General features: G+C 44.0%; 1 protein-coding gene across 1 annotated transcript in view; it reads left to right on the top strand.

Annotated features, from left to right (window-relative positions):
• Positions 1 to 1,995: 1,995 nt before the first annotated feature.
• FAT4 (FAT atypical cadherin 4) overlaps positions 1,996 to 26,943 on the top strand; it is a 242,442-nt gene continuing 217,494 nt past the window's right edge. Inside the window, exon 1 of the mRNA XM_075929867.2 lies at positions 1,996 to 8,098. Coding sequence (XP_075785982.2) covers positions 2,828 to 8,098 — 5,271 coding nt within the window. The 5' untranslated portion in view covers positions 1,996 to 2,827. The remainder of the gene's footprint in view (positions 8,099 to 26,943) is intronic.

The raw sequence follows: 26,943 nt of genomic DNA, 5'->3' as shown, positions 1-26,943 counted from the left end.
GCTATCCCAAGACAATAAAGAGGAAATAGCATTGTAATAGGAGCCTTCCACTTTTCCAATAAAATTTGATGCAGGGGACCATACGCTAAAATCTGTTTTAATGAAAGCACACCAGAGGGCACTCTTTACCTATAGTTGAGCTTCCAGTCCCTGCTTTGTGAGTCATCTGCATAATGATGCTACAAACATACTGAGGGTCAAGTTGGTGAGCATACAGAGACTTAAATCTGCATTACTGTGTGTAATTCACAATATCCTAAACAGCCACTTGATTTATTTAGAAGTTTGTTACAACACAACTGAATATTTTCTTGATGATGTAATGACTTGATCACAGGTTGTTCCTCGCTTTTCTAAATATTTCATTTAAAGAAAGAAATGCAAACCTGTAGCCACATCATTTTTGTTTTTAAGAGCAGACACACCTTTGTAATCACTGTGTTTTAACATAATTTTCATTTACATTAAATGAAATGAAAAAAAAATCTGAAAATGCTCAGATTTTTAAAAAAGAAAGAAAACTGCATTTCTTTCGGTGGGGACCATAATTTTATTAATATGATCAATGAATTGCTTACAAAAAGGCAAACTTGCCACAAAAGGTACTTTCATATGGGTTTTCCCCCTTTCCAATGACCTGGGAAAATTACTGTTCAGGGAAAAGGAGAAAAGCTGGATCCTGCTGTAAACCCTACGACCCCAAATTTCATAGTGTAACAGAGAACAACCTGCTCTATTGCATCAAATGAAACCCAGACCCTGACACATTCCACAACATCAGATTATAAAACCTTTAGCTCTGAAACTTGTATCCTACTGGATTCAGCAATTTTTGAGACTTGCCTCCAGCAGAGACCTTGCCACTCTCATTGCACCACTAAAATTCAGAGCATGATGCATCCCAGTAGGGCATTACTGAAAAACCACAGATCCATCATCTGGATCCTGGCTATTTTTTTGGCCCCATCCCTCTAATTATACTGCAACCTATCACAGGAGTACAGAAAATACTAGGATCTGGAGCCTGTGTCATGCCAAAGTGTGGACCCTGACTCCACCCTGCAGAGACACTTGATTTTCCCAGAAGCTAAACATGCTCCCTGTTTAACCACCAATTTACTCTGGTTAAACAGGGAACAAGATTAGCTTCTCCTGCCAAAATATAAAATCTGAATGTGTAGGCTTCCTAAGATGGGCTTTATATTAGGCAACTATTCCAACCTCCTCCCCCCCAAAAAGTGTCACGATTTTTCCACACTTGCTATCTGTCATCCTAGTGCATGTGCTGCAATGGGACCACAAACGCCCGTGTCTAAACATGTTCCCTACTTCAGTAATGGGCTAAGTGTGCAGTGTGGGAGGTAAATACTGGCTGGCTGTGCCAGGATCCAGTCCCAGAGGATTTCCTGTCGCACCAGGATGCGCTAGGGTTCAGGGGCTCTGGGAGTGACCCAGCACGCAGAGCCCTGCGGTGCGGGAACACACACGGGGGTGCGGGGGGAGCAAGCACACGCAGCTACCAGCTTTCGCTTCAGGGAGGCGTGGGGGCGCTTGACAGAAAGCCTGCCGCAAGGTTTGCACTGCCGGGAAACCCTGGGAAGGCTCCCAGCTTTGCCCGCTGCCAAAGGGGATGAAGGAGTTAATGCAAATCCGCGCACCGCATTCCCAGACGCGCTGTACCTAATCCCGGTCTCATTTATTATTATAGCAACCCAACGCTCCTCCCTGCAAACCTAATCAACAGTGCCGACCCCCCTCCCCCTCCCCCTCCCGCGGCCCCGTTGTTGCTGTGCCGCCGGCCGGCCGCTTTCAGAGGGAGGACCCCCGCCTGCAGCCTGATTGGCACCCCCGAGCGCTGGAAGCGGGGCTCGCCATGTAGGGAGGGAAGGCGGGGACTCGTCTCGCCGCGGCTCAATGGCCGAGGCGAGAGGGCGGGGGCTGTCGGGCCCGGGCCAATCGCAGCTCGGGGGCGAGTCGGCGCAGCAAGTAAAGAGTGAAGAGCTCAATGAGTCGGGAGCAAAAAGTTTGTGGCTCCGGTGGGCTGCGTGGGCAGGCAGCCGCTCTCGCCGTGCCCTGCCACCCAGCGGGGAGCTCCCCCGCCGCGGGCAGAAGCAGCCCCGCTCTGTGGATTACAAGTGTGTGTGGCGGGGGGGCGAAGCTGGAGCGAGCCGCGCGGACAGTCTTGCTGTGAGGCTGGCGGTGCCCCCCCTGCGCCCCGCCACGCAGCCCAGCGCCCCCTGGCATGGTGAGGGGCGCGGGGCTGGAGGCTGCCCAGCCCGGAGCGGCGCGGCGGCGGCGGGGAGATGCAACTGAGCGAAGCCGCCTGGCCATGCTGAGAGGCGCCGCTCGCTGCCCGCGCCCCCCGGCAGCCGCGGAGGCGGCAGGAGAGGCAGAGCCGAGCCGCTGAGCGAGCGCGCAGCCGGGGTGCCGCGGGGCGATTGACTCCGAGGGGCTCTTCCCAGCGGCGGCGGGCAGCCCGGAGGCCAGCTCAGCTCGGCGGCGGGACGGGCAGGGAAGTGGGCTGGGCTCCATCCTCCTCCGGCTCCCGACGAGCTCGCACCTCAGACACCGCCCTCTTGTAGCCTGCGGGGAGCAGCGGCTACTCAACTTGCCCCCTGGCCGCTCCTTGCCCTGGCCGAGCCGTGCGGGGGACGCGGGCGGCGCTGTGGATATGACCCCCCCCCCCCTCTCCCGCACCTGGGTGCCTTTGCTGATGGAGATTTCTTTGCCTTCCTGAGACTCGCCGCTTCCTTGCTGGACTTGCACTGATCCTGTGACTGGTTTTTGGGAGGGGTCGCTGGGTTTCCACACCCCACGCCTGAGCACCATGGGCCTCCTGGCAGCAGGCAGCCCCTCTGCCTCTTGGCTGCCCCCCTTGGCCTTGCTCCTGCTGCTGCCTCTCCCCGTCGCCGCTGAGTCCCGCCAGGTCTTCCAGGTGCTAGAGGAGCAGCCACCTGGTACCTGGGTGGGCACCATCGTCACCCGCCCAGGATTCACATACCGCCTAAGTGAGCACCATGCCCTTTTCTCCATCAATGCCACCTCCGGAGCACTGCACACCCGAGCCACCATTGACCGAGAGAGTCTGGCCAGCGATGTGATGGACTTGGTGGTGCTCTCCAGCCAGCCCACCTATCCTAGTGAGGTGCGTGTCCTGGTGCTGGACCTGAATGACAATGCACCCATCTTCCCAGACCCGTCCATTGTGGTCACTTTCAAGGAGGATACGGGTAGTGGCCGCCAGCTTATTCTGGATACAGCCACCGATGCGGACAGTGGCACCAATGGTGTGGACCACAGCTCCTACCACATTGTGTCTGGCAATGAGGAAGGGCGCTTCCAACTCAACATCACCCTCAATCCTAGTGGGGAAGGTGCCTTCCTGCATCTGGTCTCTCGGGGTGGACTGGACCGAGAGGCCACTCCCACCTACCAGTTGCTAGTAAGAGTGGAGGACAAGGGAGAGCCACGGCGGCACGGATACCTGCAGGTCAATGTCACTGTGCAGGACATCAACGACAACCCACCCATCTTCAGCCAAGCTCTGTACCAGGCCCGGGTGCCTGAAGACGCACCAGTTGGGGCCAGCATCCTTCAGGTGGCAGCAGCTGATGCTGATGAAGGTACCAATGCTGACATTCACTACCACTTGGAGGGGACAGATGGTGGAGGTGGGGAAGGGGCTGGAGGTATCCCATTTGAGGTGGATCCAGAGAGTGGGGTGATCCGTATCCGGGAGCCTCTGGACTACGAGATGAGGCGGCAATACTCACTGACAGTTCAGGCCACAGATCGGGGGGTGCCGGTGCTGAGTGGCCGAGCTGAGGCATTGATCCGCCTCCTTGATGTGAATGATAATGAACCCCGGGTGAAATTTCGCTACTTCCCAGCCACCTCCCGCTTTGCATCAGTGGATGAGAATGCAGCACCAGGTACAGTGGTGGCACTGTTAACTGTGAGCGATGCTGATTCGCCTGCTGCCAATGGGAACATCTCGGTGTCGATCCTTGGAGGAAACGAGCAGCGTCATTTTGAGGTGCAGAGCAGTAAGGTGCCCAATCTCAGTCTCATCAAGGTAGCGGCGGCACTGGACCGGGAACGCATTCCTACATACAACCTAACTGTAGCTGTTGCTGACAACTATGGGGCCCCTCTGCCAACAGCTGGCTCCCCCACTTCCTCTGTATCTCCAGAAGGGGTGATTACTGCTCCTGTGAGTCGCTCTTCAGTGGCCAGCTTGGTGATTTTTGTGAATGACATCAATGACCACCCACCTGTCTTTGGGCAGTCTGTGTATCGGGTCAATATCAGTGAGGAGGTACCACCAGGCAGTTACGTGAAGGGACTGAGTGCCACTGACCGTGACTCTGGTCTCAATGCCAACCTCAAATACAGCATTGTCTCTGGTAATGAGCTGGGCTGGTTCTGCATCAGTGAGCACAGTGGCCTGGTCACCACCACTGGCAATGCTGGCTCCGGAAACAGTATTGGCATGGCATCCTCTGGTGGGCTGGACCGAGAGACAGCTTCCCAGGTGGTGCTGAACATCAGTGCCCGTGACCAAGGGGTGCAGCCCAAGTTTTCCTATGCCCAGCTGGTAGTGGCCATCCTGGATGTCAATGACCAGAGACCCCTCTTCAGCCATCCGGATGGCTACCAGGTGTCCCTGGCTGAGAATTCCCCCTCAGGAACTGAGATGCTGGTTTTGAGTGCCACTGATGGGGATTTGGGGGACAATGGGACAGTGCGTTTCTCCCTGCAGGAGGCTGAGCCACCAGTGACAGCAGTTGGTCCTTTAGTGGCCCTTCGCCGGGTATTTCGCTTGGATCCTGTGTCAGGAAAGCTCAGTACCATCTCACAGTTGGACAGGGAAGAGCAGGACCATTACTCCTTGCAGGTCCTGGCCACCGATCTGGGCTCTCCTCCCCTTTCCTCAGTAACCCGGGTCAATGTGAGCCTGCTGGATGTGAATGATAACAGCCCTGTGTTTTATCCAGTCCAATATTTTGCTCACATCCAGGAGAATGAGCCTGCAGGCAGCTATGTTACTACTGTGTCTGCCAGTGACCCAGACCTGGGGCCCAATGGAACAATCAAGTACAGTATCTCAGCTGGAGATAACTCCAGGTTTCAGATTCAAGGCCAGACAGGGGTTATCACCACAAAAATAGCCCTTGATAGGGAGGAAAAGACTGCCTACCAGTTGCAAATAGTGGCTACTGATGGTGGTAACCTCCAGTCCCAAAACCAGGCCATAGTTACTATCACTGTTTTGGACACTCAGGATAACCCCCCAGTTTTCAACCAAGGTGCATACAGCTTTGTTGTCTTTGAAAATGTTGCGCTGGGCTATCATGTTGGCACTGTTTTTGCTTCTACAATGGATCTCAACACAAACATCACTTACCTTATTACAACAGGGGACCAAAGGGGGATGTTTGCCATCAACAAAGTCACAGGCCAGATCACTACAGCCAGTATCATTGATCGGGAGGAGCAAGCATTTTACCAGCTAAAAGTGGTGGCTAGTGGCGGGGCAATAACTGGAGACTCTCTGGTCAATATAACTGTGAAAGATTTAAATGACAATTCCCCTCATTTTCTTCATGCAGTGGAAAGTGTTAATGTGGTTGAGAACTGGAAAGCGGGGCACACCATATTCCAAGCCAAAGCTGTTGACCCTGATGAAGGTGTCAATGGGATGGTCATTTACAGCCTTAAGCAGAATCCTAAGGGCCTGTTTACTATCAATGAACAAAACGGTGCTATAAGTTTAATAGGGCCACTTGACATAAATGCTGGCTCTTACCAGGTGGAAATTTTGGCCTCAGATATGGGAGTTCCACAGCGCTCCTCTAGTTTCATTCTAACTGTATCCGTCCATGATGTAAATGATAACCCTCCAGTATTTGATCAACTTTCCTATGAAGTCACAATTTCAGAGTCAGAGCCTGTGAATTCCCGATTCTTTAAAGTACAAGCTTCTGACAAGGATTCAGGAGCAAATGGAGAAATAGCTTATAGTATACTTGAAGGAAATACCGGGGATGCCTTTGGCATATTCCCAGATGGCCAGCTGTATATAAAGAGTGAATTGGACCGTGAACTTCAAGAAAGATATATTCTCCTGGTTGTTGCTTCTGATAGAGCAGTAGAACCCTTAAGTGCTACTGTGAATGTTACAATAATTTTAGAGGATGTAAATGATAATAGACCATTGTTTAACAGTACCAATTATGTATTTTATTTTGAAGAGGAACAGAAGGGTGGCTCATTTGTGGGTAAAATAAGTGCTGTAGATAAAGACTTTGGACAAAATGGTGAAGTCAGGTATTCATTTGAAAATATACAGCCAGATTTTGAGTTGAACACAATAAGTGGGGAAATAATAAGTACTCATCAGTTTGACAGGGAAACTCTTATGAGGCAAAGGGGCACTGCAGTATTTAGTCTTATGGTAATAGCAACAGATCAAGGGTTGCCAAAACCTTTAAAGGATCAGGCAACTGTGCAAATTTACATGAAGGATATCAATGACAATGCACCCAAATTTTTAAAAGATCTCTATCAAGCTACAATATCAGAATTAGCAGCAAACCTAACACAAGTTTTAAGAGTTTCTGCCTCAGATGTTGATGAAGGTAGTAATGGATTGATTCACTATTCTGTAATTAAAGGAAATGAAGAAAACCAGTTTACAATCGACAGTGGCACTGGTCAAGTAACATTAATAGGTAAACTGGACCATGAAGCCACTGCATCATATTCACTTATTATCCAAGCAGTAGATTCTGGGACAGTTTCCCTAAGTTCAACTTGCACATTAAGCATCGATGTACTGGATGAAAATGACAACAGTCCTTCCTTTCCTAAATCTACATTGCTTGTGGATGTCTTAGAAAATATGCGAATTGGTGAACTTGTCTCTTCTGTTACTGCCACTGATTCTGATTCAGGTGACAATGCTGAACTTCATTACAGTATTACAGGGACAAATAACCATGGAACTTTTAGCATCAGTCCCAACACTGGCAGTATTTTTCTTGCAAAAAAATTAGACTTTGAAACACAATCTTTGTATAAACTAAACATAACAGCAAAAGACCAAGGAAGGCCTCCTCGGTCATCTACAATGTCAGTGATAATACATGTTAGGGATTTTAATGACAACCCTCCTAATTTTCCTCCTGGAGATGTTTTTAAATCGATTGTTGAGAACATTCCTGTTGGTAGTTCTGTAATTTCTGTGACGGCTCATGATCCAGATGCAGATATTAATGGGCAGCTAACATATGCAATCATTCAGCAGATGCCACGAGGCAGCCATTTTAATATAGATGAAGCCAGAGGGACAATATTTACTAATGCTGAAATAGACCGTGAATTTGCTAATCTCTTTGAATTAACAGTGAAAGCCACTGATCAAGCTGTCCCAGTAGAATCCAGACGATTTGCATTGAAGAATGTAACTATTTTAGTAACAGACCAAAATGATAATGTTCCTACATTTATATCACAAAATGCTCTTGCTGCAGACCCATCCATTGTGATTGGTTCAGTCCTAACTACAATTGTTGCTGCTGATCCTGATGAAGGAGCAAATGGGGAAGTTGAGTATGAAATAATCAATGGGGACACGGAAACCTTTATTGTGGATCGTTACAGTGGAGATCTAAGAGTGGCGGCAGCTTTGATGCCATCTCAGCTCATATACAACCTCATAGTTTCAGCTACAGACCTTGGCCCTGAAAGGAGGAAATCAACCACTGAAATGACTATTATTCTGCAAGGGCTTGATGGACCAGTTTTTACTCAGCCAAAATATATCACTATTTTAAAAGAAGGAGAACCAATTGGGACTAATGTAATATCCATAGAAGCTGCTAGTCCAAGGGGTTCTGAAGCACTGGTGGAGTATTACATAGTTTCAGTACGTTGTGAAGAGAAAAGTTTTGGACGTCTCTTTACCATTGGGCGCCATACTGGGGTAATTCAGACTGCTGCCATTTTGGACCGGGAGCAAGGAGTACGTTTGTACCTGGTGGACGTTTATGCCATTGAAAAATCAGCTGTTTTGCCTCGAACACAGCGAGCAGAGGTAACTTTATATTTCAGTTATATCTGTATCTTTTTACATTAGCTGACCATTTTTTATTTTTACAGGTGGTAATAAAAGTAAGTGAAAACTCAGTATCATTCTTGATCGGTTGCTTCATTAGAGAAACATAAGCTCTAAACCTCCAACAAACTACTATTTTGAAGCTGAGGATATCCATGCGTAGAAGAGCATCATTAATATTTCTTCAATGGCAGTAGGGTTTTTTTCCTCTAGGTAAATTTGGTTGGCATGGATATAGTGCTGTACTTCTGCTATCTTAGTCACAGGTACTGTCCAAATGACTTTTGGATGCTAAATATTTTGGTCTTAAGCAAAAGGCTTTTCTGGATCTTTTATGAACTGTCATTCTAGCTATAATCCACCCCTTCCTCTTTTTTTGTAAGTCTTTCCCTTCCTAGAGGAGTTGCTTTCATTGGAATCATCATGTCAATATTGGTCTGAAATTGGACAGTAGGTGAGCGTTGTTTGAATAGCTCAAACATAGTCTTGGGGTAGACTGAACAAAATTGATCTCCATTGCCTCATACCCTGTTCATTCCCTTAAATGGATCTCTGATTAGATCTCAAAGCTACTACTGTTTTCCTAGTATTGGAAGTAATAAAGATTGTGGAAAAAAATCTTTCTGATGTCCTCAGGTTGCCATCAAATGTAAAAAAATACAACATTTTATCACAATGTCACTTTAAATGATTCATTGGGGAGTGTTAAAAATGTCTCTCCATGACTAGCTTGAATATTAAAACGTGAGGAAAATAGGCCATGGGACAATAGTTATGAAGCAAGAATATTTTAATTGTCATTTTCTTAAGGGCTGTATTTGACTGTAGACTGTCACATGGCTGGAAGCCTATCCCAGGTTATTGTCTTTTAGATTGAGATATAAAGGTGTGGCTTGCTTTAGTTGCTTGTGCTATAGGCCTTTTTCCACCCCCCCCCCCCCTTTTTTTTTCTTTTGCTATCAGTCATTTAATTTTCACTCATTTGAAGTTTGGAACCAGCACTGTTTTGAAGGTTGACCAGCAGGTGATGCCGGATGTGCACAGTGGTTCAACCACTTCCCTCACAAACTAAGCTCATTACCTCAGTATTGCCCAGCCTTTCATGTCCCAGGAGTTGCTCCAATCCATATTTCCCCTACAGAAGTACATTTTCCTGTTTCTAAATCACTAACAATGCCTTGCTTTTTTTCAAGAGCTGTGCTGAATATAGTGTCTTGTATTGTGTTACTCAACACACAATTTTTTGTTTCACTTGTTAATACTTCTTGTTCGATGTGTGATATAATACTTCAAAGAGTGCAGGATTGGGCTCCTAGATAGATAATTGTTTATTTGGGGGTCAGAAATTAAGAGTTTTAAACTCAAAATAAATTTGCCAGTGTGTACACAGGATGCATTGTTGTTTGCATATAACATATAATGTTTTATAGCACATTAGGCAGAGCAATAATGAATTTAAACAATATAGCTATTTTGCAAATGGAGTTTGAGTAAAATTATGCATGCTACTGATACTACAAGAATCCTGTTATTGCTCTTTGCAGACTGTGCAAGTAAATTATGAAAATTAATATAAGTAAGGCAAAAAACGCTCACAGGCAGAATAAGTACATATGTAAGATGTTCCATGGTGTTTTTTTGTTTTAAGGGTTAACAGTTTTCCTCAGTGGGGAATTTGGGCCCATTCCTACAAACACTTATTTCAAATAAAACTTTTTCAATCTTGAGACTACTTGCATAAGCAGGGAATGCTTGGGTGAGTAAGGGCTTGCAGGACCCTGTGGCTGCAATAGGTTCACACTTTGTAAAAGTGCTTAATAAGAGCATATGGTGAGCATGAAGAAAGCAAGCATTGAAATCTTAAACCAACTTTAAATTGTTGAACACAAGCCACTCCTAAAATGAAAAGCAAATGTGTTTCTGTGCAAGAATATTGAAAGCAGTGGTTGGAAGCTAGAATTTCATATTATTATTGGTTGCTTCTTTATAACTTCTAAAATGCTTTCTCTTCTCTTCGCCCCCTCCCCCCCCATATAATTAATTTACTGTGGTTCCTTAGAAATACATTATAAATTATCATCTGTTATCAATTTAAAAAAAATACTTAATCATTTGCAGTCTCTGTCCTTATCCTGGTTATGGTATTTACTCATTTATCTTTTACTGGAAAGACTTGGCGTACCCCATATTTGAACAAAAACTACTGAAATTAACATTAAGAGAAAGCTAATTAGGATGCTGATTAAGCAGTGCAGTCAGTGTCCTTATTCTTGGTGCAGTCAGTGTCCTTATTCTAAAGCAGAGGTTTGAAAGACTGACTCCTAAGTGTACAGAGTTAAATCTTAGAATTTGCTGCCCACTTTTCCTTTTTAAAGAAAATGCCATCACTATTTGTAATCCTTAAAATTCCAACCAGAAAAGTGCTAATTTTAAAATGTCTTCTTACATCAAGTGTACAGCTTACAAGCTTTAACCTTTTTGCTTTGAATTGTGATTTTTTTTTTTGAATTTGGTGATTTTTTTTTAAAATAGTAATTTAATCAAAACCTAGATTAGGGAATAGGAATGAAAACTCATATGTAGGTCTGGTAGGGTCCTCAAGAGATCAGCTTCAGACTCCTGCACCAAATAAACCTTGACCATCCATGTAAAGTGTTTGCCTAATCTGTTCTTAAAAATCTTCAGTAATGGGGATTCCATAGCCTCCATTAGAAGGCTGTTCCAGAGTTTGTGCCCTTATGGTTAGAAATTTTCCCCCAATATCTAAACCTTGTTGCTGGTTAAGTCTATTAGGCTGTGTCTAGACTACATGCCTCTGTCGTCAGAGGCAAAGTCAAATGAAGCCGCGATTTAAATGATCGCGGCTTCATTTAAATTCACATGGCTGCCGCGCTGAGCCGACAAACAGCTGATCAGCTGTTTGTCCGCTCAGCGCGCTAGTCTGGACGCTCCCTTGTCGACATCAAAGCCCTTTGTTGGCAGCCCTGGTAAACCTCGTGGGATGGGGTTTACCGGGGCTGCCGACAAAGGGCTTTGATGTTGACAGGGGAGCGTCCAGACTAGCGCGCTGAGCGGACAAACAGCTGATCAGCTGTTTGTCGGCTCAGCGCGGCAGCCATGTGAATTTAAATGAAGCCGCGATCATTTAAATCACGGCTTCATTTGCCTTTGCCAAAACAACAAATCTACATGGCTCCGTCGACGGAGCCATGTAGTTTAGATGTACCCTTACTTACTGGCATATCTTCAGTGATGTGGAAGAAAAGTGTTCCCTATCTGTTTTATTTATACCAGCCTTTAACTTATAGGAAGACCATTAGCAGGCTCCTCCTTAGTCTTTTCTCAAGATTAAATATGCCCAGTTTACTTACATTTCTGCATATGTCAAACTTTCTAAATCTTTTATCATTTTTGTTGCTCTTCTTTGGACTCTCTTCAGTTTGTCCACATTTTTCAAAAATATGGCATCTTCAGTGAACACTAGTTGAGCTCTCTCTAGTGCTGAAGAAAGTGAGACAATTACCTGCTATGTTTTATGTATAACTCTCCTGTTAATTGCAGCCCAGAATATTAGACTTTTTTGAGACTACCACTGTACAGGGTCCACTGTCAGCAGGAGGCCACGCTGACTCCTTAGAGTGCCTGGTGCAGCATGTCTCGGCCTACCCGTTGGCTGAGCAACAGTTTATAAGACCCAGCCCTGGCTCAGGGTGGACGGACAGACAAGGGGTTAACACACATAGTTCAATAGTTCACAGTTTAAGGCGCAACCCTGGGTCAGGTGACAAGTGTCTATCACAAGTGGTTCAGCAGTTTAAACCTCCGGCTGGGTCCCAGCTGGGCAGAGGTCTCCTCACTCCCGGAGAGCCGACAAGTGCAGGGGGTTTTGCTCACAGGGGGAACCTGCAACTCCAGAGAAGGGGTGGCAGGGGGTACGCAGGCCTACCCACTCCACTGTGTCCCAGCCCATGGTCCTGATAGTGGCAGCATTGCAGCCACTGGGTCGGCAGGGATCTGGGCCATTACATGCCTACTAGGTCGAGGGTCAGCAGGGATCCAGTCTGCAACATGCTGCTTACCCGACCTCCATCTCTTCTGCCACCCCGGGATTGGCTATCCCTGGGCCACTTCCCAGTTCCCCCTAGGGGCCTACCAGGCTCCAGCACTCCTCCTGGGAGTCTGCGGGCGACATAGGGGCTGGTAGGGTGTCCATGGGTTCTGGCTCAGGCAGAGGCCCTGGTGGGCCAGACCAGTCATTGGGTCTTTGCGAGGGTCCCGGAGAGCTTGCTGTGTCTTCAGGCAGTGTCTGAGATGTCTACAGCCCGGGCCAGGAATCGGGGGTTGGCAGGGGTCCAGACAGCTCGACCCAGTCCTCAGGGGCAGCATGGCTGAGCACTTCACTGCGGGAGCTGGAGCCAAGCTTCTGCCCTGGTCAGCTGCCTGGCTCTAGACAGTTATTCCCCATTTTGTAGTTAGGCATTTGATTATTTTTCCATCTTAGGTATAGTACTTTGCCGTTATCTTTATTCAATGATATTGTGTATATAGGCATGTGTTAGGTCTTATGTACTAATGTCTTGTGATATTTAAACTCTCTTATTTGTAATATTTTCACCTACTCTTTTTATTAGTATATGTTTGGTAAAATGAGGATTTAAAGAACCTCTATGGTAGATAGTGCTGTAGATACGTTACTTTTTTTTTTTTTTTTTAAGTATTCAGCCAAAGAAGTCTATAAAGTTATTACTATAAGAAGAGGCTAATAGGTCAAATACTTTGTTTTCTACAGTTATACAACTTTGGCCTCATTAATTAAAGAGCAATATTGTTTTAATATTTTTTGTAAGCTGTGTTACAAGGCTATGCAGATCTTACTTTTAAACCAATTAAGAAAAAGATGGTGGTACAATAAATGTACTGGAAGAATGTCTGCTTGTTTCTCCTTTACAGCCTGGCACTCTTACAGCAGCACTGTGGCCAAACATTATCTTCAGTGCTGTGTAGCATATAAGTGATTCATAGAACACTCAAGGTTACATTTGTTAGCTGAGAATGGCCAAGAAGGCAGTAATAGAAAATGAGAAATAAAAGTGTGTTATTTAATGCCTTTCCAACTAAGGCTTGAAAAAGGCATAGGAGTATGTGATAGATGGATGGTGGTGTGCCAGAGGATATTTTCAGGTTTGGAAATGTTTACCAGACATTTTCTAGCATGTTGCCTGTATATGAATAGCGTGTGTTTGAGATGGGGGAAGGAGAGAGAGCGGTAAAGTGAAATGAAGTCCAAAGACATTTCCTTCATAAGAAGCTCATTCTCTGCACCCTGTATATTGGGGACTGACGTGATGCTGCAGTTCCTACAAGGATTATGTCCCTAGTCTCTACTTTTCACTTTGTATACATCTGATAAATGTGAACAATCAGTGTTGGTTTGGATGAATCAGAGGGAAAATCATTTCCATCCTTTACATCCATCCCCATAGGAACTGTCATTCTGGATTAGACCTTTGGTCCATGAATTACATATCTGACAGTGGTGCATACCAGCTATTTCTAAAGAGTTTGTCAAAGCTGGCGTAGTTTACAATGATGAAGAGTTATGTAAAGTTTCTTCTAAACATGAGATTAAAAACCATGCAGTTTAAAAAATATATGTGGGAATCTTTTTATTTGCTGTATTTTTTTTGATGCTTTAGGGTTTACATTATCTGTCTTTTCCTCCCTATAATGAAGGTTAGAAATTTACTATTTAAAAAAAAATGGAACATGAAAGTCTCATGTAACTAGGAACTGAAGCTTTATGGGAAACAAAAATTATGGTGGGATTTGTGATAAAATACTGATAGCAATATTGAATATTTAACTCGGGGTAATTTTAGATATTCTTATTATCTAGTTGAACTTCTGATCCTTTAAAAATCCTGCAAAGATCTTTGACTCAATACTAGCTGGTGGCAATTAAGGATGTTAGATTGTAATTGTTTACATGATTAACTGATAAATTGGGGCTTATCGATTAATCCTAAAAACTACACCCAACCGCCCCTTGATACCGCTGTATTAGAGGCAGCAAAGGGGGACAGGAGACTGTGCCTGTGGGGATCCAGCTTTTAAGCCGGCTATCTCTGCATGCTGATTCTGTAGAGCCGCTTCTGTCCCCACTGCCTCCCACAAAGCAGTACGGAGGTGGGGGCAAGCAGCAAGTGGCTTTCAAGTCAGCTCCCCATGTGTATCGGCTTCCGCAGAGTCATTTGTCCCACACACTGCTGCCTCTTTATCAGAGACAGCAGGGGGATGGGGGAAGGCAGGTGAGAGCCAGTGCTCATGGGGCTTAAAAGCTGGCTCCTCGCAAGCACCAGCCCCACCTGCCCCCCCACTTGAAAACATGCAACTGCTAAAAAATCCAGCGATTACATGATTATAGAAACCCACGTTAGTTAACATCCCTAGTGGCCATGAGTTCCACGTGTTGTTTAAAAACACCTCTTTCCTTTTATCAGTTTCCAATTTGTTCTCTTTTAATGTAATTAGATTGCATTTTTCTCGTGTTTATGAGAAAATATAAAACAAGCCCATTAATTTGATCTTTTTATGCCATTTGTAATTTTGTATACATTTTTCATTTTCTTAAGCTTAAATTTGCAGAAATTGATTTCTTAGCTCATTTCCCCCTATTTTTTCTGTAAATTTCCTATTAATCTGTCAACATATATATGAATCTTATAATCCAGTCACTACATTTTAATGAGAATAATTTACATAATTAATACTTTATGAAACCACTCCAAAACACATTAAATTTTGTCTTTGTTTTTTAAACTCCCTATTTTTCCATTCTGTGCGTGATTTATAAATGCATGTAGTATTGTGACTCCGCTAGAAGTATGCCATGGACTAGGAATGTTAAATATCAGTTAATTGAATAGTCGAGTAACCTCATGAAACTTTATTGGTTAGTCGACTAGTCTATAGTCCCCGGGGGCAGGGCTGGTAGCCACTGTATGACAGGCAGCAACGTGGGGTGCCAAGGTGGGAGCTAGTCTGCAAGGGAAGTCAGTTTAAAAATAAGCTCCTCTCGTGGACTGGCTGTCTGTCGCCTGTGCTGCTGCTTCTGAGAGAGAGGAAGCAGTGTGAGGTGGTAATAGTCCCTGTCTGGGTGGGGTCTGAGCTCTTGGACCCGGCACAAGCCAGAACTGAGTGGGGCTGCCAGCCTGCCTGGCTCCTAATACTCTTTAAATGCAGAGCCACAGCAGGGATAGGTCCCGGACCCGTCGCAAGCCAGAACTGAGAAATTTACTGGCAGGGAGAGGGGAAGAGGGAAATGCATGTAGTTTATAGCATTAACCTATAAGCTTTTGCTTTTCAGTTAATTGACTATACTGTTACATCCCTACCATGGACCATTGGTCACCATCAGTCTTTGGGTAGCCAAGAAACAGTTAATATAAATATAGGAGCAATACCCAGCTAAATATTTTTATCTTGGTAATAAAGAAGCTTGTAGGCTTCTTTTAGGTCCAACTTTCCTAAACTAGGTAGGATCTCTGGTTTGGAACTTCAGCCCACAAATGTATGCAATTGATTCTTTAGTCCACTTCTGGTGGAAGGGCCTTTTGTCTGACCCACCAGTAACATTGAGTGATTTCTCCTCTGGCATTAACCTGGGATGGGGAATGTCATGGTTGAGAGAGTGCTCTTCTGTTGGCCTGAAAATGCCACTGGGAAGGGTTAGACTTATTCTAACCTTATTTCTTATTTCTGCTAATTAAAATAGATAATAAGACTCTCTAATACTGTTGCCAGGGGAAAAGTGTGTTTCATTGTTTTTCAAATTATGAGTTTAGTACTTGTATAGGTGAAGATGGAAAAACATCAAGAGCAGAGATTTTTAATAATAATACTTATTATTCCATCAGTAGGTTGACAAGGTCTGTATCACTTTATCTATTTCATAGATTGGAAAACTGAGGCACAGAACAATAAAGTGAATTTCCCAAGGCAGAGCTCATAATAGAAAAAAATCTAGGGTCTTGGTCCAACTTGGTGTCAGTCCAGTAGGCAACACTGTCTCTCCTAAATCCAGGTTCAGATATTACTTTTTTTCTTGCCACATTAAAATAAAAATCCATTTAGGAGAAGAAAGCACTGTCTTGCCACAGCAAAGTTTTGAGGGCACAATGCTATTGAAATAGTACAGATCTGGAGAAGAGTGACAATCTGGACACTATAAACTGGAACCTGCTCCTACTGAAAACGGAAACAAAACTCCCCTGGACTTCAGTGGGAGTTGCCAAAAACCATAACTGCATAATTTAACGATTATAATGTGTACAGTGGTTTGAATATATACAGTATCATGAAAGTGATTATTATTATATACGCTATGCTCTAACTTCAGAGTGAATTCCTGACTTCAGTGCTGTTGCCTAGATTGTTACACATTTAATATCCACTTGCCTGAGAAATGGAACATTGTTGCAAAAGTAGTTTCTTAAGTACATTATCCATAACAATCCACAAAATATTTAATATGCAAAGCACTGAAGGATTTTACGCTAAGATAAGTTAAAAAAACTGAAACTGGAGTATTTTAGATGAATATTCATCTGGCATACATCATATTTATTATGTAAGAACAATGGCGTATTCCTTGTATTCATACTATTTATAGATTGTTTTATTCTTCAATGATCCATAGCATAGTAATTGTAACCTGACAAAGGAAATCACTTACAACACACTGAGAAAACACAATAAATGTGACCCCCTTGTCAAGGTTCTAAAGCCAAAGGCAAATTGCCTTTGGTTTTGTTATGGATTCTAATGGGATAGTTGATTGCTTCATATATTACTATAGTTTGCACTGATTTGGAAATTAATTTAAGTGCTTTTCTTGATGTAAAGTGGGAGATGAACAAGCCCTATGCTATGTCAAAATTTTTTCCCAAGTCAATTTGAGTCCAGTAATTCAGAAATGTTCTTTTCAATTTCATATTTCTTTTACTTAAATCATTTTCAGAAAATCTGACATCTTTCTCTTATTTGTGAAGCATAATATTTGCTGTGCAACTTCTCATAGTGTTATAGTTATGTGGCATTATTATTAGCTTAAAAATCCTAATTGAAAATGCATTATCTTGGTAATATAAAATATATTCTCTCTCTCTCTTACTACTTCATACTGTTAATATTATGTATTTAGGAATAATGTCACATAATTAGGGCATCATTTTAATTGGCCTCATTGTGCCAGATTCTGAGTGTCTTGTACAAAATTTTAAACTCTCAACTCCCATTAATTTCAATAGTCCCTATTGTTGGCATGTAAAATGTTACACTCACTCTACTGGAATGTAGGTTTCTTTAAAATAGATTCTTTGAATGTTTGATTCAGCATTTTGTGAAATGATCAGTGGTCATGCATTGATTAAAATGAATTAGTATTGACGTACCACTTTTTATAGGTGTCTTTGGCCTCCTAACCTGTTCTTCATTGTCACTGGGCATTTCCTGTGCATTTGTTGGACTACATCACAATGGGAAAGGACTCCCTTGTCTAGAATCTAGAGAGCAGTGGGCTCCAGAAAACCTCTAAGCTCTTAGAAGAATCATGAGGCTATCTTGCTTCCCTGGGACAGTTCACATTCAATTTTGAAACAACAGCTTAAGTACATGGATATAACTAACTCTGTGGAAAATAATATTTTAATTATCAGTACAGCATCCTAATGTGAGTGTAGCTAGAGTTGGCTTACTTTAAGCCGAGCCATGATGGTGTTTACACAGTGGGAGGCCGACTGGAGCACACAGTCTGGTTAGCTTCCTTTATTCCTCGCAGAAGGAGGAGTACCCGACACTTGAAGGGGCTGGCCTCAATATTCAATTTACGGGTCTAAATTAGAACTGCTAAATTGAATGCTACAAGAACAAACACTGGAGGGTCCATCTTCCCCCTAGAGTATACTAGAGATGTTAAATTTAGATTAATTAACTAATCAAATAGTTGATGGGATTTCCATTGGCTATTCAATTAGCCTATAAGGGCGCCTCCACCTTTGACCTGTAGGAAAAGCCCTGCTGGGCTCTTGCTACAGTTTAAAAGTAGAAGCCTCACAGGGAGTATGGAGCCAGCAGAGGACTGGCCATATGCTCCCTGCAGGGCCTGAGCCTTTGAAATGTACGAGCCCGGCTGGGGCTCTTGTACATTTCAAAAGCAGAATTGCAGTGGAAATGGTGCAAGCAGAGACTGCATCAGTCCTTGCTCATGCCATTTCCCGCTGTACCTCTACCTTTCCTGCGTCCTGTGGAGACTGTGCTGGCTCCTCCCAGCAACAGCTCCTGCTCTCCCCCTTACTGCTTCTAATAGAGGCAGCAAGGTGGGGGAAGCAACTAGTATCATCAGTAGTCGACTATCCATGCTTATGCTTATCGGATAGTTAACTAGTTGACTAATTACTTACACCCCTCGTGTAGACATGCCCAGTGTGGGTGCATCTACGCTGCACCGTTATTTTGAGATAATTAGTGTTATTTCAAAATAACAGCTAGAGCATCTACACAGCCATTCCATTATTTTGAAATAATTTCAAAATAATGGACGGCTTATTCTGAAATCTGTTAACATCACTTTGTGAGGAATAACGCCTATTCTGAAATAGCTATTTTGAAATAATGCGTGAATAGATGCTCCACTGCTGCTATTTTGAAATAGCCCCTCATCTGGGCCATTCTAAGTTATTCTTCCCCAGTGTTTCCTGGGGCTCTAAATTGAGAGCATGTCTATATTAGGGATGCCTGCCTTGGACTAATTTTGAGGCTTCCCTTTAGTGTAAATGTGCTATTTCGAAATAAGCTATTTTGGAATAACTATTCTGGAACAGCTTATTTCAAAATAGGCGTGCAATGTAGAGGTACCCTGTGTTTAGAGAGTTGCATTGCTTTTAAGTAAAGATTTAATTATGTCAGTGCGAAAACTGTGGGAGGACAAGCCCTAGGCATCAGGTGATCTAATTAGATATGAAATGCATAAAGAATAGAGAAAAAATAAGTAAAATAAAACGGAGTTCGCATAACATATGTAGTCTTTATAATTGGCACAAGTGATACCAAATTGCTATGGTACATCTTATGACTGATTTCAGTAAAATTACAGCCTTACTTTACTTTGGCCAAGAATCAAACTCGATCTGTTGGGGTGGTGTTTATCTTAAACTGATTTTTCTCACAGTTTATAATGAATATTGTCTGAATTAGATTGCTTAAGTCTGAGGTTGTCACTATACATTGTTTTTGTAGCGATCAATTTTTGTTTATTTCCATTGTAGCATATATAAAAAGGACAAGTAGTAAAATTGAAAGCCATGGTTATGCTGTAAAAATACACCATTAATAATAGTATAATGCAAAAGAATTCCAAAGAAGGATTTTAAGGAAGCACTAATTTCTGTGCTGCCAGCTGTGCAAAAAAGAAAAAGGAGCATTTGCCTTAGTGCTTAATAGCTGAGTAAAAATTGTGCAGACTACACACACATAAATGCAATTTTGATAAGTTAAATGTCATAATTCATGGATATGACATGGTATCCATGAATTATCATGCAAATATTTTATGTATGGGTTGCTATATGATTAACACAGCAATCTAGACATTATCCAGATATGTAGACATAAAGGCATTCTGATGACATCTGGTAAAAGCATTCAGTCTTGAAGCCTTCTTCTTTTTGAAAAGGAAATCCATTTCCACTGTATTAACTTTCCCCTGACTCCCCCTTGTCCCTCTGTGGTAGACTCCCCTTATAAGTCATTTTCCTGGGGCAGCCTCTGGCTATGTAAACCTTGACTGCAGGCCTCCAAAGAAGCTACGGTACAGTGGGATAATGCATGGGACAGAAAGAGATAATGATGCTGCCTTGGTGACAGTGGTCCTTCATGCACAGAGCCTTTGCTTCTTCCTGGTTCCCTAGGATATCCCCTATGAGATCTGTTTGCTGGCCTTGTGTTCAGCTTCATTATGGGGGATGCAGTTCAATCCTACACCCTGATGGGAATTTGGAATAAATCAGTGCGGTTTTTCTTCTTCCTGTGGACTTTCTACTCTTCCTGTGGGGTGTCTGTTGTGTTTGCTGTAATATAGCTGGTATGTGAAAAAAGAAACAAAAGAGCAAAGAAATTCCCTCACAGATTTGATGTCAGTAGAGTTGCACCAATACTCATGAACAGAAAACTTAATCTAAGCTTTGTTAGTAAATTGTTGATTTGTGGCTAGTTAGTTGAAATGCTAGTTTTATAATTGTGATGAATAGCAATAAAAGTTTTCATTATTCATGCAGTGTAAGTTAATTGGCTATCTTGACAAAGGTTCATTACAAATTAATTGCACCTTGAGCCCTATGCAATATGGGATATACTGTAAAGCAGTGGTCACCAACCAGTAGATCTTGGAGCCTCTGACCTGATCCTGACTGGCTTGGCCCAGTGGCTATCAAGCGCTGGCACTTCAGCTGCCCCTCCCCTCATTGCTGTGCATCTTCTGCCATATACCTTCGATTTGTCCCCTCAAGAGCCTCCTGGTTGCAGTGCAGGGCAGGGGTAGCAGAGGAGGGCACTGATATCAAGGTGCCCCCTTTGTCTACCCTATATCCTATCTGCACAGAGCAGGGGGGCCACAACAGGACTAGGGACAGAGCAAGTTTGCTGGCTGCTTTTGGAAATGGTGCAGGGCTAGGGCAGGGGTGAGCCTGCCTTAGCCCCACTGCACCACCACCCAGGAGCCACCTGAGGTAAGCGGTGCCCAGGTGGAGTCCACATCCTGAACCCCTCCCCAAATCATGAACCTCAAGCCCCTGCCTTAGCCCTAAGCCCCCATGCATTCAAACACCTTCCCAGAGCCTGCACCTAGAACCCCCTCCTGCACCCCAACTGCCTGCCCCAAGCTCAGCTCAGAGCCCCTCAGGCTCTAAATCCCTTAACCCAAGATCAGAACTTGCACCCCAACCCTCTGCCCCTGCCTAGTGAAAGTGAGTGAGGATGGGGGAGGGAGGGAGGATGGAGTGAGCAAGGGCGGGGCCTCAGAGAGAGGCAATGCCAGGAGCACAAAAGAGGCGGGGCAAGGATATTTGGGTTTGAGGTAGATCTTGGATTGCACTTAAATTCAAAAAGTGATCTAGTGCTTGAAAAGGTTGGAAACCACTGCTGTAAAGACTGTGCTAAGTTACAACATGCCCCTAGTAATCTGAGCTCAATCAGTTCTTCTATTGAACGTCCATCATTGCAAGGGAAAGTGGTTTAAGGCTGGTTTTCTTTGTCCTCTTCTAGACTAGAATTTGTGTTTGTAATGATTCTAAGGCATGGTGGAGCTGCTGTTGACCACTCCTGTTAGATTTTTAACTTTGCTGCTGTTGCATGATGGGTACTTGGGATTTTTATTCATTTAAAAAAACGTAGTTTAAAAAAAGCACGATGTGGCTGATTCTTAACATCTCCTATCATTAAACTTTCATTTGGTGTTTTACATGTTCCTTTTCATTCATTTTAATCTCAAAGTTGTAATGGGTAAATATATTTTCATTTGCAAGCATGGATGGATGGCATTGATTGGATCAGAAGTCGACCAGGAGTGACTGCTGAGTGTTTGAGTACTTTGCAGGTTTCTTTGACTCGAAAAATGTTCTGAGGTTGCTGGTTGGAACATTTACTCTTGGACAGTTTATTATATAGCAATGTGCATAATGACCAGTGTGATACCCCATCTTTCTTTGGTTTGTAATGAGGATTTTTTATTTTGAAAATCCCATCTACAATTTCAAAAATTCATAAAATAATGTAGGTGAGCGCCACACAAGGGACTTAGGTAATGCAAAGCTGAGCCTAACTTTAAGTGCCTTGCCACCCAGGACAATCTTCTGCACTGAGGGTATGTCTACACTACCCCGCTAGTTCGAACTAGCGGGGTAATGTAGGCATACCGCACTTGCAAATGAAGCCTGGGATTTGAATTTCCCGGGCTTCATTTGCATAAGCGGGAAGCCGCCATTTTTAAAACCCTGCTGGTTCGAACCCCGTGCAGCGTGGCTACACGGGGCACGAACTAGGTAGTACTCCTTGTGAAATGAGGAGTAATGGTAGTTTGAACTAGGAAGCCTAGTTCGAACTACCTAGTTCGTGCCCCGTGTAGCCACGCTGCACGGGGTTCGAACCAGCGGGGTTTTAAAAATGGCGGCTCCCTGCTTATGCAAATGAAGCCCGGGAAATTCAAATCCCGGGCTTCATTTGCAAGTGCGGTATGCCTACATTACCCTCCTAGTTCGAACTAGGAGGGTAGTGTAGACATACCCTGAGTTAGTTAGGTCTCCCTGTAAAATGCAAAGTGAGAATAAGGTGTCTGTATAACCTGTCTTTATACAGATTTAAGATGACTTATGTTCAGTCAATTTACAGCCACTGTAGTAATTAGTGTGGTTGTTCATGCCCATGCTGCCCTTGTTTTGTTGCTGGCCCTTGCCAGGAGTCCTTCCACCGACTTCAAAGTGGCATCATGAGGGGCTGAGAGCCCAAGCCCTCAGCCCTGCTCCCCATTGGGGGCCCAGCTGCCACCTAGGCTCTTAGCTCCTCTCCCTGTTGGCAGTCTGGCTACTGCTAGGGCTCTCAGCTCCAGGGATGCTGGAACTAAACTGTGCATAGAATAGAAACTATTTCAAACCAATGGGTGTGGCAGCACTCGCTGCACCCCTAGTTCCAACAGCTAGCTTTATGCTCCCAGGGACTCAGAGCAAGGAGCTGGAAGTTTGGGTGGGAGCTTATGTCAGAGCATGGAGTCCAGGTGGCAGTCCAGCTGGGAATGCAAAGCTAAGGGGAGACCCAGGGCAGCTGAGATGCTGCTTACCAGCCCCTCTGGGGTGACTGCCAGAGCTAGGAGCCAAGGCTAGGTTCACAGCAGGGAGCCTGCCAGCCTTTCTTGTCCATTTCATGGCCCCAGGACAGACCTGTGAACTTGACAAGAATCACAGCTGATGTAAGTAAAGCAGTGGTACATGTACACTGTGTCACCTTAACTATACTGACTTACCCCCCCACCTCTCCTAGAACTGGAGTTGTGATGTCAGTGTAATAGGGCACTTCATCAACAGCACATGGCTGCAGTATATACACTGACATGATTAGGTCAATGTAAGATGTCTTGTGTTGACCTTAACTCTATCATGTAGACTAGGACTAAGAAAATGATTCAAAAAAGCCAGGATGCTGAGCCAGCAAACAAGCCATTAGGAAATGCTGAGGGCAGGGATGGGACCTAACCCACACCCCTCAGAGGCACATAGGCATCTAACTCCAGCTTGGAGGGAGGTACCTGTTTCCACAGCTGTGAGTGCTCTCATGAAGGTAGACACAAGGGATGTTAATGGGTAACCTACTGAGTAACTGGGTAACCTACTGAGTAACTGGTACCCAGGGAGCAGCCTCCTGCTCACTGCAAGCTGTGGGTAGTGGGCTGCTGCAGCACTGCTGGACCCTGATGTGAGGCTGCCAGCTCTGCTGGCCCCTTGCGGTTCTGTTGCTTTCTTCCTATGTGGGGCTGGGAGCAGCCAGCTGGAATAGCCCATGTCTTCGGTGGCGGGAGCAGGGGCACCTGCCCCTGTTTGATCTGTTAACCAGTTAACTAATTAAATGGAAATTTTCATCCTTAGCAGGCACCTATGCCAAATCAATCCGCCTTTTCTTACAAACATACCATTGTGGTATCCCCTTTATACCAGTAGCTCAGGACCAGGGACTACCCGAGGGGTGGGCAATTAAGTGGCTTATGGACTGCACATAGTTCACCAGGATTAGCCCCTGGCAGGCTGCCAGATGCTTTATTTACCTGCATGTCCACAAGTATGGTTGCTTACAGCTCCTGTTGCTATGGTTTGCTGTTCCTGGATAATGCCTATTCAGCTTCCTGCAGCTCCCATTGGCTGGGACGGCAAACCGCAGCCAATGGGAGCTATGAGCAGTCCTACCTGCAGGTATGTATAGGTGAGTAAATAAAGTGCTTGGTGGTCTGCAAGGGGCTAACTGTGTCCATTTTCACCTGTGACTTCTAGTAGAAAATTGCATAGGTAATTTGCAGAAATGGATATTTATTTCACATTCAAACATACCTAATATGCAGAACTGAATGATACAAAGAAAGTACGCACACCTCGTGAGCAGCTCTTTATTATTTATAATGTCCCTTAAATTTTTTTTTCTCATTTTGTAATTTGGAAGTATATTCAACTATTTATTTCAATTTTTAAGCCTTTTCAAACTAATTTTGTAATAATTATAATTTGATTAAAATAATAATTTAAAAGTAAGTGTGTGTGTGTGTGTGTGGTTACTGCTAACTTATTAATTTTCAGCTTTATTGGTCACACCAGTATTGGGAATTCTGACTTCCAGCAGCAAAATATTAATTCTTACCACTTGATATGAACAGATGAGGTAGCATATTTTAGAGTTTTCCTTCCAGAATCTGTACCCAGTGTATGCAGTGATAAATAATATAAATAGCATTGTCAAACTCTCTTGCTGACATTTCTATAAGGACTAGTATTACTAGTCCCGTTGTGATGGTAGCTGCCTTGCTGTTCCTGGGGGTGGGGAGGCTTGGGCCAGCTCTGGCTGCATGGCCACCTCCCTTCCCGCTGCTCCAGGGCTGGGGAGACTGGAGACACATGGCCTCCTCCCTCCCCATTGCTCATGGGGCTGGGAAGGCTTGGACCAGCTCAGGACATGTGGCCTCTTCCATCCCTGTTGCTCCCGGGTAGGGTTGCCAGGTGTCCAGTTTTGAACCGGACAGGCCAGTATTTGAGCTTTCTGTTCAGGAAACAAATTGAGGAAAATATAAATGTCCGGTATTTTCTAAATAAGATGTAATGTAGCTTGTGATGTAATGTCAGGTGTGTCTGGTATTTTTGTTGAAACCATCTGGCAACCCTACGAGTCCCGGGGGTAAGGAGGGTTGGGGCTGTACATCCTCTTTCCTTTCCACTACTCTGGGGATGCTGGTGCGCATGCATGCGTGTACTCTTCCCCTCCCCATGGTGGTTGTGGTGGGGCGCACGTGGCCTCTTCCCTCCTCACTGCTCCTGGGGCCAGGGAAGCTTGGGCCAGCTCAAGCCCTGGAGCCTCCTCCCTCCTAGCTGCTCCTGGGGGTATGGTATATCGGTGGGGCTGTGTTTCCTTGTTCCTCCCTGCTGCTCCAGGGATACTGAAGCACGTGCGCTTGCGCACTCTTCCCCTACCTGTGGTCGAGGGGGGCATGCGCTTGTTACACCACTCCACCTTTCCTCCTCATGGTGGGGACGGGGCCTCAGCGGAAGGAGCAGGACCGTAGATAGGGCCGGGAGGCCTGCCTTCCTTAGAAACTTCTCAAGTCTTCTCAAATGTTCTTTGTGACAGACAGTGGGATGGACACCTCCTTCTTTTATAATAGTTTGGATTATATTGGAAATATTTCTCACATATCTAGTTGTGAACGTATCACAGAAGATCTAGATGCATTCAGTTACACCCTCATATGCAGAGTCAATTGAGTTATAGTGCTGTAAAAATGTCAGTTCAGAAAAGGGAGAAAGTGAATAAGGAAGTGTTTCATACAGAACAAAAACCAGTAGTCACTTGATGAATTTAATAGACATGAGGCTTCAAAAACAAAATAAATTACTTTCTCATACAACACAGTCAACCTGTATAATTCATTGTCAAGGGATGGTGTGAAGGCCAAAAATAATAATTGATAATTGCCCTGCTCTGTTTATTCCCGTTGAAGCATCCAACATTGGCCACTGCTGGAAGAAACAATTCAGGGCCATACTGGGTCAGACTTATTTTTCTTACAGTAGGGGCCACTTCATTAATGTTTTCATGAAGTGAATTTTTAATTAGAACAATTTTTTCCTGTCCTATTCCAATAGTAACCTGTGTTTCAAAAGCATCTTTGATATGTGACAACTCATACAGGGGACAAAAAAATACTGAATTCATATCTCAAGGCAGAGAGAGAGAGAACTTTAAATTAGACTGCAGAGATAATGTGCTTTTGCTATTCAGTCCTGCAGTAGCGGACCAGTGTCCAGGTATGCTGCCTCAGAAGAGCAGAGCAGACTGTGATTTGGGAGAAGCAAAAAGAAAGTAAAAAAATATGGATTAGGGTTTTAAATGTTAACTTCTTTGAGACTGTTTTTCATAAATTAATGGGTAATAGGATTTTCTTGGAATATTTGAGAGGTACAATACAGATGCTTGAAGTATAGAATACAGCTATATAATGTCTACCTAAAAACCCATGGAAAATATCATGGTTATTGTTCCCAAATTATATTTTATGTACCTGGTGTCCACTGTCTCAGTTTCTATATTATAGATCTTTTTAATCCATCAAAACTTCATGCTGTTGGAAACATTAGAAGTAGAAGGCAAACACCATGGCTTGCTCTTTTATTGTTTAAATGTCTGTACTTTTGTTTGTGAATAATCTTAATTTACTGACTTTTTTTGAGCCTGACTCTGCTCACCTTGGTGAAGTCAGTGGGAGTTTGTCACTGACTTCACTGGCAGAAGTCTGGAGCTTTTGGAGTCCAATACACAAATTAAAGACAACATGGATTTTTCACCCTATAAGGTAGTGCCAAAGAGTGTTACATTATACAGGCATTAATTTATAACTGTGCTGACCTGTAAAACAATTTATTACAGTTTTGCACTTCAGCCCTCTTTTTTGTCTAGTAGCTGAATGGCACTGTGTGTCTTTTAGTACTCTAGAAGAAGAAACAAGGTTTATGTTTTATATGTAAATA

Source organism: Pelodiscus sinensis, chromosome 4, assembly GCF_052426305.1.
Source record: "Pelodiscus sinensis isolate ZL-2025 chromosome 4, ASM5242630v1, whole genome shotgun sequence".
NCBI classification, from domain to species: domain Eukaryota; kingdom Metazoa; phylum Chordata; order Testudines; family Trionychidae; genus Pelodiscus; species Pelodiscus sinensis.
This window is presented reverse-complemented; position numbering and strand designations above follow the sequence as displayed.